Source organism: Gavialis gangeticus, unplaced genomic scaffold (genome assembly GCF_001723915.1).
Source record: "Gavialis gangeticus isolate Ggan-Ray unplaced genomic scaffold, GavGan_comp1, whole genome shotgun sequence".
In the NCBI taxonomy this organism is placed as follows: domain Eukaryota; kingdom Metazoa; phylum Chordata; order Crocodylia; family Gavialidae; genus Gavialis; species Gavialis gangeticus.
In genome coordinates, this window is record NW_017729032.1 from 138,601,321 (window position 1) to 138,618,311 (window position 16,991).

At 39.9% G+C, this 16,991-nt stretch overlaps 1 protein-coding gene and 1 long non-coding RNA gene across 3 annotated transcripts in view; one reads left to right on the top strand and one right to left on the bottom strand.

The window, feature by feature from the left end:
* Positions 1–16,991, top strand: part of NAXD (NAD(P)HX dehydratase) — a 76,442-nt gene that overhangs the window by 44,276 nt on the left and 15,175 nt on the right. For both annotated transcript variants that reach the window (XM_019524376.1, XM_019524375.1), the window contains exons 6-8: positions 10,965–11,015; positions 11,106–11,210; positions 11,570–11,690. In XM_019524376.1, coding sequence (XP_019379921.1) covers positions 10,965–11,015; positions 11,106–11,210; positions 11,570–11,690 — 277 coding nt within the window. The remainder of the gene's footprint in view (positions 1–10,964; positions 11,016–11,105; positions 11,211–11,569; positions 11,691–16,991) is intronic.
* LOC109302680 overlaps positions 16,727–16,991 on the bottom strand; it is an 8,774-nt gene continuing 8,509 nt past the window's right edge. Inside the window, exon 2 of the long non-coding RNA XR_002098891.1 lies at positions 16,727–16,776. This is a non-coding gene — a long non-coding RNA (uncharacterized LOC109302680). The remainder of the gene's footprint in view (positions 16,777–16,991) is intronic.

Sequence of the window (16,991 nt, forward strand, 5' to 3'; positions counted from 1 at the left end):
CCCCGCTTTTTTTATTTTTTTTGATACCTGGATATCCAGGTATCAAATTTTGAACTGATGCTGTAAATATGCAGCACAGGAAATGTTTTTTTGTTCCTAACATGCCTCTTGCCGCATCTCAAACTGCTTTGACACGTGGGAAGAAGCTTATGTGGGCTCATCTGGACATGCCCTGTGAGTTCACTTCACAGTAAAAGTTAAATATCTTGTCTTGACTCTGTGTGTGTGTGTGTGTGTGTGTGTGTGTGTTTCGTGATAGCTTACATGTTTTAGTCATCCAAGTGTAAAATACAAGCTATTTTAGTAGTGAAGACAAGACCTATCGAGCAGGATTGTGTTAAGCAAGTGTGCAAAAGCATATCAGGCCAGGGATCAGTTAATTTTGTGCATTTGTTCCATGAGGCAGTTTGTGTTGGAAACTTCTTCCTTCTCAATGCTCTTTTTAGTCTTCTGCATTCATGATGAGGCCTGGGTGTATGCGTGTGCATGTAGTAAAGGACTGGTGAATCCCACTCACTCACTTTGAGACATTTGCTATTTCTGTGATGAGGAAAGTAGAACTTTCCTATTCCTTCAGTTCTAAATTTTGACTTTTACATCATCCCTCTCATCCTCTCAACTCAGAGGGGGAAAAACAACCAACCTTAGTAGCTGGTCATTTTATGCTTGTGTTGAAGGTTAATGTACACTTTTCCTTGCAGTATTTCTGGCTAGCCGAGGTACACTGCTTTCTGAGTTAAGAGGTGGGTTGTAGGTTTGTGAGTCTTCTTTATATTGCACTTTACTAGCAGCTGAAAAAGAAGAGCTCTAAAAGCCTTCATTCCTGAGAAATCAGAGGGCTTAGGGCTCTTTCCATCTGTCCTACCTCTGATCTTATTTGAAACATATTGCCATAGTGTATGTGCTGAATATCTTCATGTACTAATACATTCCAGCTTCTTCTTTTTCATATGCAGTGAGAAGATGAGTTACTAATTGAGTAACATATATTCTCCACAGGCTCCAGGAAAAAACCCAGGTGCTTGTGCTCAGAAGCATTAATATTCTGTGACAGAATATTCTGTCACAAAGGCCTTGAGTAGAAAAATAGGTCATGTTTCAAATGATGTTAGCATATTTTCAAATACACTTCACCATTTTTGCAAACACAGTTTAATATCTTTTAAAAATATGCTAGCTCAGGGGTGGCCAACCTGCCTTGTGTGCCAGAAGTGGCATGGGCAGCCTCTGTGTGTGAAATGCACCAGTTTGGAGAAGGGACAGGCAGCCCAGTGACAAATAGGGCAGGAAGCAGAAAGCAGAGCAGCAGATAGGGCAGGGGGCACAGTGGAGGAAGCAGAGCAGCAGATGGGGCAGGGGAAGATTAGAATAGCAGTTAGGGAGTATTTGTGGCTAATTCGTGGCATGTCTGCTAAAATGTTTGGCTCCCGCTCTGTGTTAGCTGGTCTTGGCCAACCCTGCAGGATAGAGGAAGCAAAAGTTTTGGCCATGGTGAGGTGCAGTGTTTGTTTACTGATCGTGCATATACTCACATTATGTTTGGTTTTAGTATTTCAATACTTGAAAAGACCTACTTTATGAATACAATTTTGGGACTTGCATTGAGCCAGTACATAGTTTAATTAAGTTTCTCTAAACATCTTCAAGTATTTGTAACAATGAAATCTGGCTGTAGTTAAGCAGAGTTAACATTTGTTGTTACTTGAAGATGATATGGTAGAATCAGATGGGTAACATTGAAGGTTTGGAAAGAACTTTCAGGTTTTATTAAGATAGCCATGAATTTCAAATAGCTTTAATTGGGAACTTTTACATTGTTTTGATGGCAGATCTGTTCAGTAGGATTAGATAGCACCAGGGGTCTGAGTGTTTATATAGTCTGATTTAGGGCTCTTACCTTGGATTGAAATAAACTAAATTATTGCTAAAGATGGATTTGGATAAGTTTAGGGAGAAAATGTATCTAAATTTAGATTCCCAAAATCATGTGTATTCATGCATGGATTTGGAGGGAGAAATTAAAAGGGAATCATAGAAATTAAGGACTGGAAGGGACTTCAAAAGATCATCAAGTCCAACCCCCCTGCTCTGGGCAGGAATACTGCTGAGATCAAATGATCCCTGTCTGTCCAGTCTCCTCCTGAAGATTTGTAAGGCTGGGGACTACACTACCTCCTTGGGAAGTCTATACCAGATTCTGGTTATCCTCACCATAAAGAAATTGTTTCTTATATCCAACCTGAAACCATCCTCTAATAGTTTATGGCCATTTCTCCTTGCCTTCCCCTGGGGTGCCCTTGTGAACAGTTTTTCTCCCAGTTCCCAATTATTCACCCCTTACATACTTATAGATGGCCACCAAGTTCCCCCTAAGTCTTCTCTTCCCCAGACTGAATAGTCCCAGATCTCCCTTAGTCTTTCCTCATAAGGTTTGTCCTCCAGACCCCTAACCATTCTTGTGACCCCTTCTCTGGACCCTTTCCAGATTCTTCACGTCTTTTTTTGAAGTGCAGTGTCCAAAACTGGAGCCAGTACTCCAGCTGGGGTCTCACCAATGCTGAGTAGAGAGAAAGTATCACTTCCTTAGCCCTGCTTGCAATGCATTAGCTAATGCATCCCAGTATGCTTTAGCTGTGTTGACTCCAGTGTTGCACTGCCGGATAATGTTCATCCTGTGATCAGCCATAACCCCAAGGTCCCTTTCGGCCATCGTGCTGGCCAGAACATCTCCTCCTAACCTATATTTATGTTGCTGGTTATTTCTGTTTGACGTCTCCTCCCTTCACCAGGGAGATGAAATGCTAGTTAGGATTTCTTTTTTCTATACTGTTTTCTGCATTTCAAATGTTACTCTTCATAAGGTCCATCCTCCTAGGAGCATGCTGTGTGGCTGAAGGAAGTGTTAAGAAGCTGTTAATTGCCCAGCAAGCTTGATGAAAAGGGTTCTTTATGAATTCAGAGCAAACGTAGAGCTGTGTCTTGCTTGTACTACATTTCTATATATAATAAAACTTGTTTTGAAGATTTTTAATGTACAGTTTATCCAGTTCTGTTAGTTGTAACAGGCTGTTTTTGCTTCTTTTTAACTTTCTCAAACTTGGGTAGAAGGTAATTTCTTCCACTTTCAGCCAAACTAAAAAAAAGTGGTCAAAGTTGGCTACTCCCTTTAGTTTACATGATTAGGCATATAACTGCATATATTGCATGTGCACCTAAAGCATCTCTTTTTGAAAACATGGCTCAGAGTTTGAGATTATAATTATAAGACAAGCAAACTATTTATTTGACTGCAGTTCATGTCAAAGTTGTTAAAGCAAGTGTCAAAAACGGGAGGGAACCGAAATTCATATTTTAATTCTGATTTATGAATTTTTGACTCAGTATGTTTAATCATGATCAATAGTTAATTGTCTCTCATACAAGGATTGGTAGCATAGTAGAGTGATTAATGAGCTGGTAATAGATATGCATATAGAAGTATGTACTATACTGCAGCCAGTTAAAGGTGATTTATATAAATCCTGTCTACAAAGGGAGATTTGGAATGACATTGTTGATTTTTTCCAAAGATAAATACTTGTCTTTAGGGTTGTGGGAATTAATGCATGGTTAAAGCAGTGCCATTCGCACATTTTTCTATATTTGTGCAGTATCAAATGAAAAGCCGTTAATGAAAGAAGAGTTCAAATCAGACAAGGATGCCTAAACAATGGCATAATGTGATGTTTTAAAGACTTAACCACCAAATGCACTTTGTTTACAAATAATCTCTTTTTTCCTGACTGCTTGCCAGTCAGGCCTCTTTAACAGTACATCTACTTTTGCAAAAGTGGACCTGTGCCTTTTAGCCTGTATGCCTGCAAATCTATGCTTGTCCACTGTAACCTTGAAGCCAACCACGAAAGTGCATGCAACCCTTTATCCAGCTGTGTGTTTATTACCCCTACAGCCCTGGTTCTCAACTTAGACTCAACGCACCCCTCATAAGACCAAAGGGATCCATGGGAAAGTGTTTAGTTTTCACTTGTTTTTTGCCTATAGAAAAAAAAATGGAGCACTTCTATTGCAAAGAATTCAAAGACCACAACAGGTCTGAATGTTTTTACGCTATGGATTCCTGTTTGAAATCTTTGGATTTATTTTGTGACATATGTTTGCACACCTAACAGCACTAACCTTGAAAGGATCTCAGGGAACCCTAGGGTGCTGCAGGATCCTGGTTAAGTATCACTGCTCTACAGTTACAGGAATTTGCTGCTATGATTGCAGAGGTGTGTTCTAAGCTGTTAGGGTGCTGACAGTCATGCACTCCCCACTGTAACTCATGGCACTTTGCAGGTGTGGAATTTTTTAGTGCTTTATCCAAAATCATGCTCCCTTCGATACTCACTCTGCCATTTTAAGTAGAACCCTGATGTTAGCAGCACATTGGATGACCATCTTCGATTTGCCTGATCTGTGAGCATCAGGTCAGCTGGAGTGAAGGGTTACATGCTATCCTTGTGGTTATATAATGACTGGTTGTTTCTGGTATGCAAGAGGCAGAGGAAGCAAAAAAGCTGGAAAGATCATATTGTGCTGGCCCTGTAGCTGGAGTGGTATTGGAGGGCTATCTAAAATTAGCTGAAATACCTAATCTTTACCTGTATGTGGGTTGGAATGTGCCTTAAAGTGCAGGCTTTAACCTCTATGCTAGCCATGCATTTGAGCAAGGGTTAAAAGGCATAAGGTTCTCTGTAGGGAATTATAGGTAGGAACATAGAGTAAGGCAACAGTGTAGAGATATGCTGAGTCCAGCTGGGTTCCTTCTTATGCATTATTACCACTGTTAAAAGATTCTGCAAGCTAGGTAAGGCATTTGAAATGCATGTGTGACTTCATTACCTTTAATGGGTTTTGCACAAGTTGTAGTGTTGATTGAAACACAGTAATAATCAGTGATATACAGGGTAGAAGGGAATGTCTGGCTCATTCTTTTGCTCTTCATTTTTATGAGTATGTGGTTTTTTCAGAAATAAAAAGGAATGCAAACTTTTTTTCTTACTAAAGGCAGGAGCTATACAATTGAATAAAGAAAAATCAATTCTGTTTATCAAGGTACAGCTTTTACACAGATTCTTCTCAGGAGCAGCTTTGTCTCTCTTAAGTTATGTTTTGAAAAATTACCTTGGTACTTTTGCAAATTGAAGTGCAATCACTGTAGACCATTTAAATAAAAGTTTAAGGGTGCTGACAGATGTGTAACTAGCACCATGAATTACACTGACCCTCCCTTCCCCCCCTATGTTTGCTGTTGGTTTGGGTAGGGTGGGAATCAAGTTCCATTTCTGAGCCAATTTAGGAGGAGCTGAATGTCTGCAGCCTTTCTCCCCTAGCCCTGTTCCCCCCACCTCCATCTCTGGAGAGAAGGGAGGGAAGGAGGCTGTGGGCTGGGGTTTGCCCACTTTGTGCTGAGGGGAGGTGCTGTGGATTGGAGCTGGAGGGGGCAGGTGGATCCATGTCCAGAGCTCCCTCTCCTCCCTTCTCCCCCTCCCATCATGCAGAAAGCACTGTGGGTGGGGCTGGACTGCATCAGCTTAGCACCAGTCAAGCAGAAGTTAACGAAGGCGCTCCACTTTGGTTGGAGCACCTTCATCTGAACCCTCATATAATGAGGATTAATTTGTTGCACGATTGGGCACGTTTAAAGCACTCTGCAGCTGTGCAATTCTGTAGGATCAAGGCTGTAGAGTGTTTTCAAGGGGTCAATTGTATGACAAATGTTACTTCCGTCAGCTCCCTAAATGTGCCAAGATTTCCTCAGACGCATCTCTGTCCAACAGGTAGAGCCAAATGGAATGTATGATATCTATTTTTATGTGTCAATCATAGTTATTCTGTTCTTTTTAGAAACAGTAACAAACATTTCAGTGTTTCTGGTAATTCAGAGCATTTGAAATATGACTTTACAATTTTAGTATTTTTCTTTTTTAATTTTGCTGTTTCATTGTCTTCTGATGTTTATTCAAGTAAATCAGAGATCAGGCCATGAAAAGTAATGCATGTCAGACAACTAAATAGTTTTGGTGTGTCCTGTCAACAGTGAAAGAATTAGTAATGTTGGCATTTAAAATAGCTCAATTGGGTTCCCAAGTTTCGAAGTCTGTAAATAGTGAGTATGCTGTTTCTCTCCTGAAGAGAGGAATTTGCCTTTAATTCCTGTGGTACAGTGTATTAAGTATGGAGGAATGTGGCCAATTTAGATCTCTCTTCACAGTCAAAGGTTACTGATATAATTGGTATTGTTTGAAAGTGGCACCACATCTCAGTGGTTTTGTTGCTGGTATTAGGAAGATGACCTTAATTCTCTTCGCTCATGCTAGTTTAAGTTTGAGTGGCAGTTAGTTTTGTTTGAGTGGCAGAGTTGGTAAATATAACTAACTTTGAATTTCCTACATTTGTAAAGTTTATTAATTTATTTCTTTTTAAGAAATCTGCAATGTTCTCTTAAGGGTACTTTCCCTGTAAGTAATAGTTACTGACGATCATAACACCATTTCTTATATATGTTCCTGGAAGTAAAATTACTCTTTAGCCTGAGTTTTCAATATTATTTTCTTTTCAGTTACCCAATTTAGGCAGAAAGATTCCTATTTATGACTTCATGTCTTCAAAGCATCAAGTAGTGAGAGCCACATCAAAATCTGGATAATACTGATTTAATGGCAGGATTTACTTTAACTTTTCCTGGTGTCCAAAGGCAAAGTACTCTGGCTGGAGGATAGAACTGTTATTTCTTATGTACTCCTGGATCACCCGAGTAGAGTTTTTGTCTAGAGTTAAGGAAAATGATAGCTAGGGTAAAAAAAATTAGAACTCAGAAAAACTGATATGTTTCATGACATGTTCTCTTTTGTGTATAGTAAAGACCAGAAAAAAAAGTTCCCTTTAGTAACATAGATTAGAAACTAGTAATTTGGAGGTTCACTAGCCTCTGTGCCTACAGGTGTACCATCAGATACTGTTAACTTGTACCCAAATACTTGCTAATGGTGTATTCCTACCATGATTTAGGTTTCCTCTTCAAGCACTTGTGTGCTTTACAAAAGCTGGTAAATTAATGTAACAATTCTAGAACAGACCAAAGGGGAGGGGGAATTACTTTTGAATTATTCCTTAGTAACAATATAGAAAAGAACCAAAAAAACCCCACAAAATTATGGCCTAGTAACAGCATACTCAAAGGTATTCCAGGTGTCCTCTGGTAAAACCAGTCAAAGAGGTACCATTATACAAAGACACAAATGTTGACCAGTAAAATATATAATAAAAAATCTAAAGACTGAGAGGGAATATGAAGACGAACAAGGCAACAATCACTTTCTCTCCTTGTTTTAACGCTGCTGTCTGCACTTTGTCTACATCCCCCGCAAAGGGCAAGACCTAGCATCACTGCCTGTCAGCAGTGCCCAGTGGACTGGATGCTGAACAAACAGTGATAACAGTCATGGGAACAGACAGAAACTGTGCAACTCCCCACTTCCAAGGGGTCCTCACTTCTTTCCTCCAGTGCTACCCCTCTGCTATGCACGTCTTTCTGGAGTTAGTAACACCTGAAGCACCTGGGCTGCAAAAAGTCCACAATAATGTGTGCTTATCTTGCTGGGATCCTATGACCCCAGCTGACTTCCTGCCCCAGGGGCAGGGGGCTGGACTTAATGATCTTCCGAGGTCCCTTCCAGGCCTAATATCTATGAAACAGCATTTTTTCCCAGATACAAGAAATACTTTGAGAGAACTAGTAAGTCTTAATAGAGAGTGATTATAATGGAACTAAGTTAATAGTTAAGAAGGATAAGAGGTTTAGAGAGAAGCTTCCTGATGTTTTTGCTTTAACAGAGTATGTTGAGAAGATATCTACCCTAAATCTACTCTTTTCCATAAAAGTGAGGCCTTGTCAAAGGCTGATGTTGAAAGATGAGGTGTTGGAACAAATTGATAATTAGGCTTAGGGGCAACAAATCAGGCTTGGAAGTTAATCATTCAGAAGTACTGAAGAAATTTAAGAATGAGGAGGCTGAGATGCTAGCAAAAAATGCCATCTAATTAAAACTGCAGGGGCAGATAGTAGAAGAGGGTGTACCAATCTTTAAAAAAAAATGCCAGGGCTGATCCTAGAAATTGGATTAAAGAATCTTATTTTATTACCAACTAAACTGATTGAAATAGTGAAATACAATTAAAATGGTATGATACAGATTTTTTAAAGCAGAGTTTCTATAAAGGAAAATAAAAATAAAACTCCTCTAGAATTTTCTGTGTGCAAGCAGAATAATAAAAAACCAGAACATGCTGTTGGGTGGGTGGGGGTTGGGACTTTTTCATAAAAACTGTAAAAGAAAACAGAAAGCAAAAACAGAGTTTTCAGTATTCCAAAAGATTAATTGTGGGCATATCCCAAAGCTGCATTCTAGAGTACCTGGTAGAAAGAATGTGCTGGTAAACTATAGGGGTGCACTGATAGAGATTTTTTGGGCCAATACCGATGTCTGATTTTTAAGGAGCCATATTGGCTGATACCAGTCTGATTCCAATATGCAGCCGGGCAGCTTTGCAACTAGTATCAGGCTGGTAAGTCTGTAGGAAAGGGGTGGGGGGTCAGATTGAGGTTTCTGTGGTGAGGGAGGGATTGGGGCTGAGGCTGGGCCTGGGTTACTCTCTGCACAGCTGGGGCAGGGTGCGGGATGGAGCCGCAAGCAGCTTGTCCAGGAGGCACAGGGAGGGGATGGGGGGCAGTTCTCACTGCCGTGCGCACCCCAGAAGGGTATGAGGGGGCATGTGCTCCTGGTTCTGTACACAGGGTGAGGGTGGCAGCTGCTTGGGGCTGGGCCTGGGGCTGGGGAGGTGCCAGGCTCTTCCTGCTGGGGACTAGGCTGGGCTGCACTTGGGGCAGGCAGTGGTGGTGCTGGAAGAGGGGCTACAGTGGGGAGCTGCAGCCACTCCAAAATTCATTGTGGCACTCCCAGCCCTCTCTTCCAGCACCACCACTGCCCGCACAAGTGTAGCCTGGCCCTGCCCTCTGCCGGGAAGAGCCCGGCCCCAGCCTGCAGTGGCAGCCTGCCCTATCCCTGCACACAGATACAGGGGCACACCCTTCCCCACACCCCACAGATGAGCCACTCATGGCTCCATCCTGCACCTCACTCCGGCTGTGCAGCATCTGCCCCAGCCCCACTCCCTCCCTCAGCACAGGGGCCTCAATCTGCCCCCCCCACATGCCCCTTCCCTCCCACTGCAACAGACTTACCAGTCAGATACTGCTCTCCAAGCCGCTGGGCTGTGCTCCTGGCCACCTGCATGCTGCGGCTGTGCACATGCAGGGCATTTATCAGCCACATCAGGCAAAAACAGCTGATTGCCGATACTGTCAATTTTGCCTATATTGGTGCCGATCCGATATGGGACCGATGTATCAGTGCACCTCCAGGAAACTATGCAGGTGGCACCAAATGTCTTATGTCACTAATGTGTGAAAGATTTAAGAATATAATATATGCTCTCTGCCTCATACTTCCCCAGTACACACACATGCAAAAAAACGCAAGCGGATTGTTATAGGAAAGTGTATAAATTTCTGGTAACTGTTAACAAACATAACTATGTGCGTTGGAAGGACTCCTTGTAAATATTTTTGGGTTCTAAATTAACTCAATACAGGCAAAAAAGCAGGCTACCCTCAGTGTTAAACTGATAAAAAGAAATATTACTCACACGATATCTAGTTAACCTCTGGCGCTCACAGTTGCGTGATACCTAAAGAGGGTTGTAGGGTTAAAAAACTAAACATGTTTAGATAAATAAAATTCACTGTTACAGGGGGGAAACTAGGTAGATTCTCAAGATTCAGGGCAGAATCCAAAAGAGAGCAACCAACATTCTGATATTTCCTTTCTGTTGAAAGGGAATGGGAACAAACCATTCGTGTAAAATACAACTTTGCATTAAAGCTCTACCCTGTAGAGTAGTGGTTCTCAAACTTCTTACACTCAAGACACTCTTTGTTAGATTTGAGACACCCCATTGAAAATGCCAGCTCCTAGGTTTCACTCATTTTTTTTGACTATGGAAAAATAAATAGAGCAATTCTTCGGAAGCAAAGAATTTGGAAAGGCTGCAACAGATCAGAATGTTTTTGACACTGGATTCCTGTGTGAAATCGCTAAACTATCTTGCGAATCATGTGTAGGTGTTTGCACACCTAACAGTGCTAATATTGTTGGCCCTCCATTGCACACTGCAAAGGATCTTATAACACCTTAGGGTGCCATGGCACCATGGATGCAAACCCCTGGTATAAAACTTTAGGTTATTTTAAACCCATGCTGGTAACATGAAACCTACATTTACATGAATATATATCTACACAGCTCATATCTCATATAAGATATGCTGACAGTGCATTCATATACTTAAATATGTGTGAGATCAGAAAAATAACTTAAATTAGCACTTTCTTGCTCAACAGGTCTACTTGCTGAGTGATTTTGGTCACCATCTTTTTCTTTTTTTTTGACTAGGAATATGCTTTTTTAATTTATGTTAGCCTCATAAAGTCCATTACCTAATGAAAAACAAGTTGGATTATTTTCTCATTTGCATAACAACACAGTTGTTACCAAAGTTTAATTTGCAAAATCTCTAATGCTGTTGGTTACGTAGGAAACAAAGTGCACAGCTTGACTCTAAAACCTCATGCTGAGTTAGAAAATATGACTTCGTAAAATGAACAACTTTGGTATGGAAGTGTCTGCTATCACTTTACAGATTCTAATCACCACTTTAATCCTTACTTTGAAATGGTGACCTGTGTGATCAGACTGATTGGACCGCACATTTTAGACAAAAGAAAAAACACTGAATTTCCTTTAGTTGTAGTGAGAGTTAAGTACAGCAAGCATCTTACAATCAACCTATATTTCTTGCAGGGTATTATAGAAAAATCCAAGGTCAAAGGAATCCCTATTGTCATTGATGCCGTAAGTATGTTTTTTCTTTTATTTTCTTTTTGTGGTTGTCTGACGCTTAAAAATCTGTTAACTAAATTATTTTCCTACTGTCCTGTGCAGGATGGATTGTGGCTCATATCCCAACAGCCTTCTCTTATTCAAGGCTACCAGAGAGCTATTCTTACTCCAAATTATATGGAGTTCAGCAGACTGTACGAAGCTATGGTGAGCTTATTGTATTTTTTTTAGTGGGAATTTTGCATGCACAAATTTTACCCCCCTTTTTTTTTTTAAATACTTGGATACCATTTCAACCATTTAGTATACTGTTCCTCATTACTGGAAAGAGTATCATGCAGGTTTACTTATCCCCATGTGTTAGTTGTCATGACAACACAAGATCATTGCTGGCAGATCTTAAATGCTAAAAAAAACCCCTTTCATATAATTATTTTTAGCAGCAAAAAATGGATGGAGGGAAAGAATGTAAAAAATATGTATAGAAAGATGCACTTAATCTGTTTAGATACTATTTTGTCCTCATGGTAAAGTATGTAATTCTGTATGGAATTCTTGTGTTATAGCTTAGAGACCCTGTAGATAGTAATGATCATCATGGATGTGTGTTAAGGCTCAGCCAAGCCATGGGGAATTTGACAGTTGTTCAGAAGGGAGAACGAGATCTTATTTCAGATGGAGAAAAAGGTAAGCCTAGTTTTCAGTTCTGTGATTCTTTGGGATTGTTTTAAGTTTTGTTCCATCTGTAACTGGTTCATTTGATTTAATGACCCTGTTGGTTTTTTCTGCATAGCAGTGTAAATGTCTTTTGAAGGTTTATGTTTAGAAAGGGTTGGGGGCATTACACTGCCTCAGATGTTAAGGAAGTCATGTTATGGTTCTGTTTCTGTCTTTAAAATGGGTGTTACCTACCTCAGATGTTGAAGAGCTTATTTTTTTGTCAAGTGTTTTAAAATCCTCAACTTAGTGAGAGACTGTACTATCTGATTGAGTCATTACCAAACTAGTTCCAAATAAATTTACTCCGAGATAGCTTTGTTGTTTCTTCCTGTCTTTATGCAGCTGAGGAATGAAGCAGTCTTGGATGGCTGCATAGACTGCTCAGTCACTTGATGTTGTCAGTGCTTTTTATTGTAGATCTGTGAATGTCTGTCCTCTACCATACCACAGCAGTGAGTGCTGGAAACAAACTAGCCATGCGATGTAGTCTTAACAGCATTCATATTAAATTTTATATAGGTAACAACTGCACCTTTTAAAGCACTTCTTCCAAAGGTGGTTACATTATTACTTAGGACTTTAGAGAATGAGTTGCCTGCTTTATGCCAAGATTATTTTCTTTAATTTATATAACTTTATTTCACATGGTGTTCTTATGCCTCATTAATATAAAACCTTTTTTGCATGACAAACAAGATCTCTGTATGCAGTGTGAGCTAATATGAATTACTCATCTCAGGAAAAAAGTATACCACTGTAACAGTTATTTTGATTATAGTCTGCCAAAAGTTAAAATATCCTGGCCACTGTGTATTCCATATAATGTTCTGGAGCACTGAAAGATTTTTTTCAGCATTTGTTTTTTCCACTGCATACTAATGACTGAAATTTTCCTGAACGGTGGAAAATGGAGGGAGAAGAGAGTCTCTATCTTGTGTTCCTCTTGCCTACCCTTGGGATTAGTGTCCATCTTCTTGAAAATTCTAAGAGTAGGCAATTAGCCCTAGCCCCTCTTTCCAGCAGGATTCAGAGGCAGTGAAAACGGGAAGCAAAACAGCTGCTTTCCAAGTCTGATTTGGGATCATTGCATGTGCTGTGGGCTTGGAGAATGTATGATGTCTTTTGGTATTTTCACCTTGTTATTTTTCCCTCTTCTGCCCCTGTTGCTCACCTGTCTTTTCAAAGTTAGGTATCCAGCCATTTAGTTTGTCATGAAAAATAATCATTCTGTGTAGTAGAATGATTTTAAGTGTAGTAGATTGGTTCCACCAGGCCATTTTTTTCCATTATAGAAGTTTACCCATCTTGGGTCCTTTGACTGTGTAGACAGAATTGTTGAGGCATCTGAGAAAGCAGTCTTAGATTCTGGAGTTAATATAAGTTACGATGTCTGTTACAAACATCACTATGTAAAGTCTGTAGTCCTGGGGAAGAGTTTGTAATCAAGGCAGGTGTTTGCTTGGCAAGCAGAAGAGTCAGCTCTGTTTCCCGTTGATTGGGATGTTCTTTGTATCCAGCTAATTGCAGCTAATTGCATCTGAGATATGTTTAGCCTGGCACAGAGAAGCTCCTCAACTTTGACTCTAAAGTTACATTGCAAGAAGAAGCACTGCTTTCTGCTTTAGGCCACAGCAAAGGATCAATCTCTATCACGCACCTTATTATAGTCTTCAAGTTCTCTAAGCTTAACTTCTGCTTCATCTGTGTTCTCTTGATCTGATGTCATTTTTTTTTTCAGCTAAAACACCACACATGATGATTCCAGTGTGGGGGGAAATCCAGGATCGGATCAGGACAGTGTGCTTTGGGTCCAGTTCCATGTTCTGAGAAAAATCTGTATACTCCTGCTACTACCCCTCTCCTTTCGCTCTCAAATTGCCATCCTCCAACAATCCTTATAGCTTACCTTTCTCCTTCCATACATCTCAGACAGCTTCAGCTTATGCATTTAGTGTTCTGTTGCTTCTTTTAAATATTGTGGTTTACAGATTTGCCTCTTAAACTCTCCCCCCAAGACCTCTAATGCGTGTGTAAACTTTGAAAAGTAAATCTGAATATTCTACAGAAGGTGAAAGTTGGAACTTTTGGTACAAATTATGAGGATGCTACGTGCCCTGAGGATACAGGGAAAACTGTAGAAGTGCAGGACAAGATATAGACAATGAGGAACAGAATTGTCTAATATTGATAAGATTGGTTACTTACCACTTTGACTTTGGTGTTTATAAGGTAAGTGTAGCACTCAAGATTATCCTTTTTCTTTGCCATCTGAATAAATCTGAGCGAGACTAAAGGAGTTAATGTGTTTAGTTTAACATGGAAAAGTTATGATATTACTTGATAACAGTCTAGAAATACATATATTGGGAGAAGATATCTGATAGCAGAGCACCAAAAGAGGCATTTCCAGTGTCTGGAAGCTGAAGTTGGACAAATTCATTTTAAAAATAAAGCAGAGATTTTGCACAGTAAATTAAATTAACTGTGGGAATCATTTACCTAGGGCTTCAGTGGATTCTCAGTTGCTTGAAGACTTTTAATCAAGGCTGGATTGCTTCCAAAATTTCTGCTATAGCTTATACGGATATTGCGGGCTTCGTGTGGCAGCCACTTGGTGCAGCTCTTTGGCCTGTTTTGCAGTAGGTTAAATTAGATGTCCAAAACACAGTTCCTTCTGGCCTCAAAAACTGAATAGTTCATTGGCTTACATAGGCCTCCATGAAATTGGCAAAAGACCTCTACTCTTTTCACTGCAAGTGAGAACTGTGTTTTTCTTACATGTCTTGCTCTTTCTTTAAAAGCTCGGTTCAGGTATGAGCTGCCAACTTCCCAGGAAATGTGATCAGCAAGACTTTTAATTAAGTTTTATATACTTTTTTTTCTCTTTCCTTTTGCAATTCTGCTTTATAGCCTGGTCCTCATTTGTTGATTTCCTGCTCTACAAAGATGAGCCCCACCATGCACTTGGTAGGTGATATCAGTCCCATCAGAGAGCAGGGCAGGCGTGAGTACTCAGCCTTTGGGGAAGAGGTAAGTCAGCTTTTACTCAATATGGCACAGCTCTCTAAGGCTTTCTTTTTACTATTCTTTGGAGAACTGGGCAATAATAAAGTGTGGTTATACCAATTTTTGTTCCTAACAAGTTTAAAATTTAGTTGGGTCCTTGAGGTATCAGTTTATTTTTAAAATAAATTGTTTTGTATTTTTACAGTTTCCCCAGCACCATGTATAGCTTAAAAAAATAGTTTTTGGCAGATAATGAGACATCTACTTTAATGCACGTTCTCCTGCCAGCGCATACTAGTAGCATGGTCCTTTCACCACTTCCTCTCATACTGCTCAGAGGAATAGGAGAGAACATAGAAAAAGGGGCAAGTTAGAGGAGTGCCTTACGGTAAAAAGCCAGCTCTTGGCAGAATTGCCAGCCCTGTTCCACACTAGCTTCAAGCTAAAGTGTCTTCCACTCATTTTGTGGGTGTAAAAGTGGCTGTTTGGGTACTTGTCGAAGTCCCTTTCTTACTTGGATGCTGTTGTCACGTCCAGCCAGTCAGTTCTCTTGCTGTCCTAATCGGAGGATGGGGAGCTGATTCTCATTCTGGTTCTGCATGTTGTTGCTGATGGAGAAGTTTCTGTTCCATTTTACAGTTCCAGCAGGGTCTCTGGTGGCCATCTGGCATCAGAGTAATTTCCCAGCTCCTGGTCCATCCAGGAGCTGGAAATGGCTGGAAAAGTCAAATAAGACCTGAATGTGTTTAAACTCTCCAATGATTGCTGAGCTACTCTCAAGGACCCTTCTAAGTTTTAAAAGTGTGATTAGGGAATATAACAGTATAAACACCCTTTAAATAAAAGCCAGCTTACCTTTCCACATCAGCAGGGTTATTACTGCAGCCTAGTCATTAGAACTGGGGCAAGTTACCAGGAGTCCACAGTGTCTAGCTTAACTATTTTGCGGACCCAGCTGCAAAGGAAAAAAAAAGGAAAAGTTACTCGTTTGTATGGGTAGCAGCAGAGTCAGATGCATATTAATAACGATATTAGTCAAAGTGAGGAATCTTAAAGCTGCACATTTTTGTAATGAGGGACAACAATGTTTGGTAACTACATTAAGTTTTTTATAGGAAATATAGATCTTAAATTTTTTAGTTAAATGGTACAGGTTGTTCCAATGGGAAAAACTGATAATTAGCGAAGAGAAACATGGAAGAAATCATTTTCTTTGAGGGTCATGTAGCCCATCCAGTCTTGATTTAGAGAACTTAAGAGATAAAGAATCCACCACTTTCTTTAATAATTTTGTTGCAAAGGTTTAATAACATTCATTAGTATTAATATTTGTACTTTATTTCTAACTTGAATTTGCCTGGTTTTCACTTCCAATAGGTGGTTTCAGTCATGTTGTTTTCCACTAGATATGAGTACTTGAGTACCTGGTATTTTCTCTCCATGAACGTACTTAAGCACTGTAAACAGTCACCTTTCAGTCTTAATATCATAAGATGAACAGAGTGAACTCCTTAGGTTTCTCACTGTAAGGTGTTTTTTTTCTCCGGCCCTTAAATATTTTTTGGCTCTTTTCTGCACCCTGTCAAATTTTCCACACACTTTAAAATGTGGACACAGAACTAGGCACTGTATTCCAATATTGCTCTTACCTGTGCTGTGTACAATGGTAAAAAAGATCTACCTACTTTTTACTCCCCTGTTTATATACCCAAGGATCCTATTAAACCATTTTGCCAAAGTATCATATTAGGACATCATACTAAGCGGCTAATCCACTGTGACTTCTAGGCCCTTTTAGAAGTTTCTCTTTTGGACAGTACAGCCCCCATTCTGGTCCTGTGGCCTGCCTTATTCCTAGTGCATTTGCATTTGGCCATATTAAAACACGTTTTGTTTTTATGATAATCAGCCCTAGGTTATCAAACTGATTCTCCACCACTGCTGTCCACACTATGAAGTACTCTGCCCATTTTTTGAATTTTACCAGCAGTTTTTTTATTTCAGATCACTGATGAAAACATTGGATTTGCACTGATCCCTGTAGAACCTCACTGGAGGCACCCAGTGATGATTTGGGGGATTTTTACAAATAACCAGTTATTAATACTTTTAACATTTGTTTTTGTCATATTTTGCTACTTTTTTAGTTGGAATATGGTGCAGTACTGCATGAAACACCTTATAAATGTCTTACCTTGGCACCGTTATCTTTTATACCTTATTATCTTATCAAAGCATTACATCAGGCTTGTTTGCCAAGAC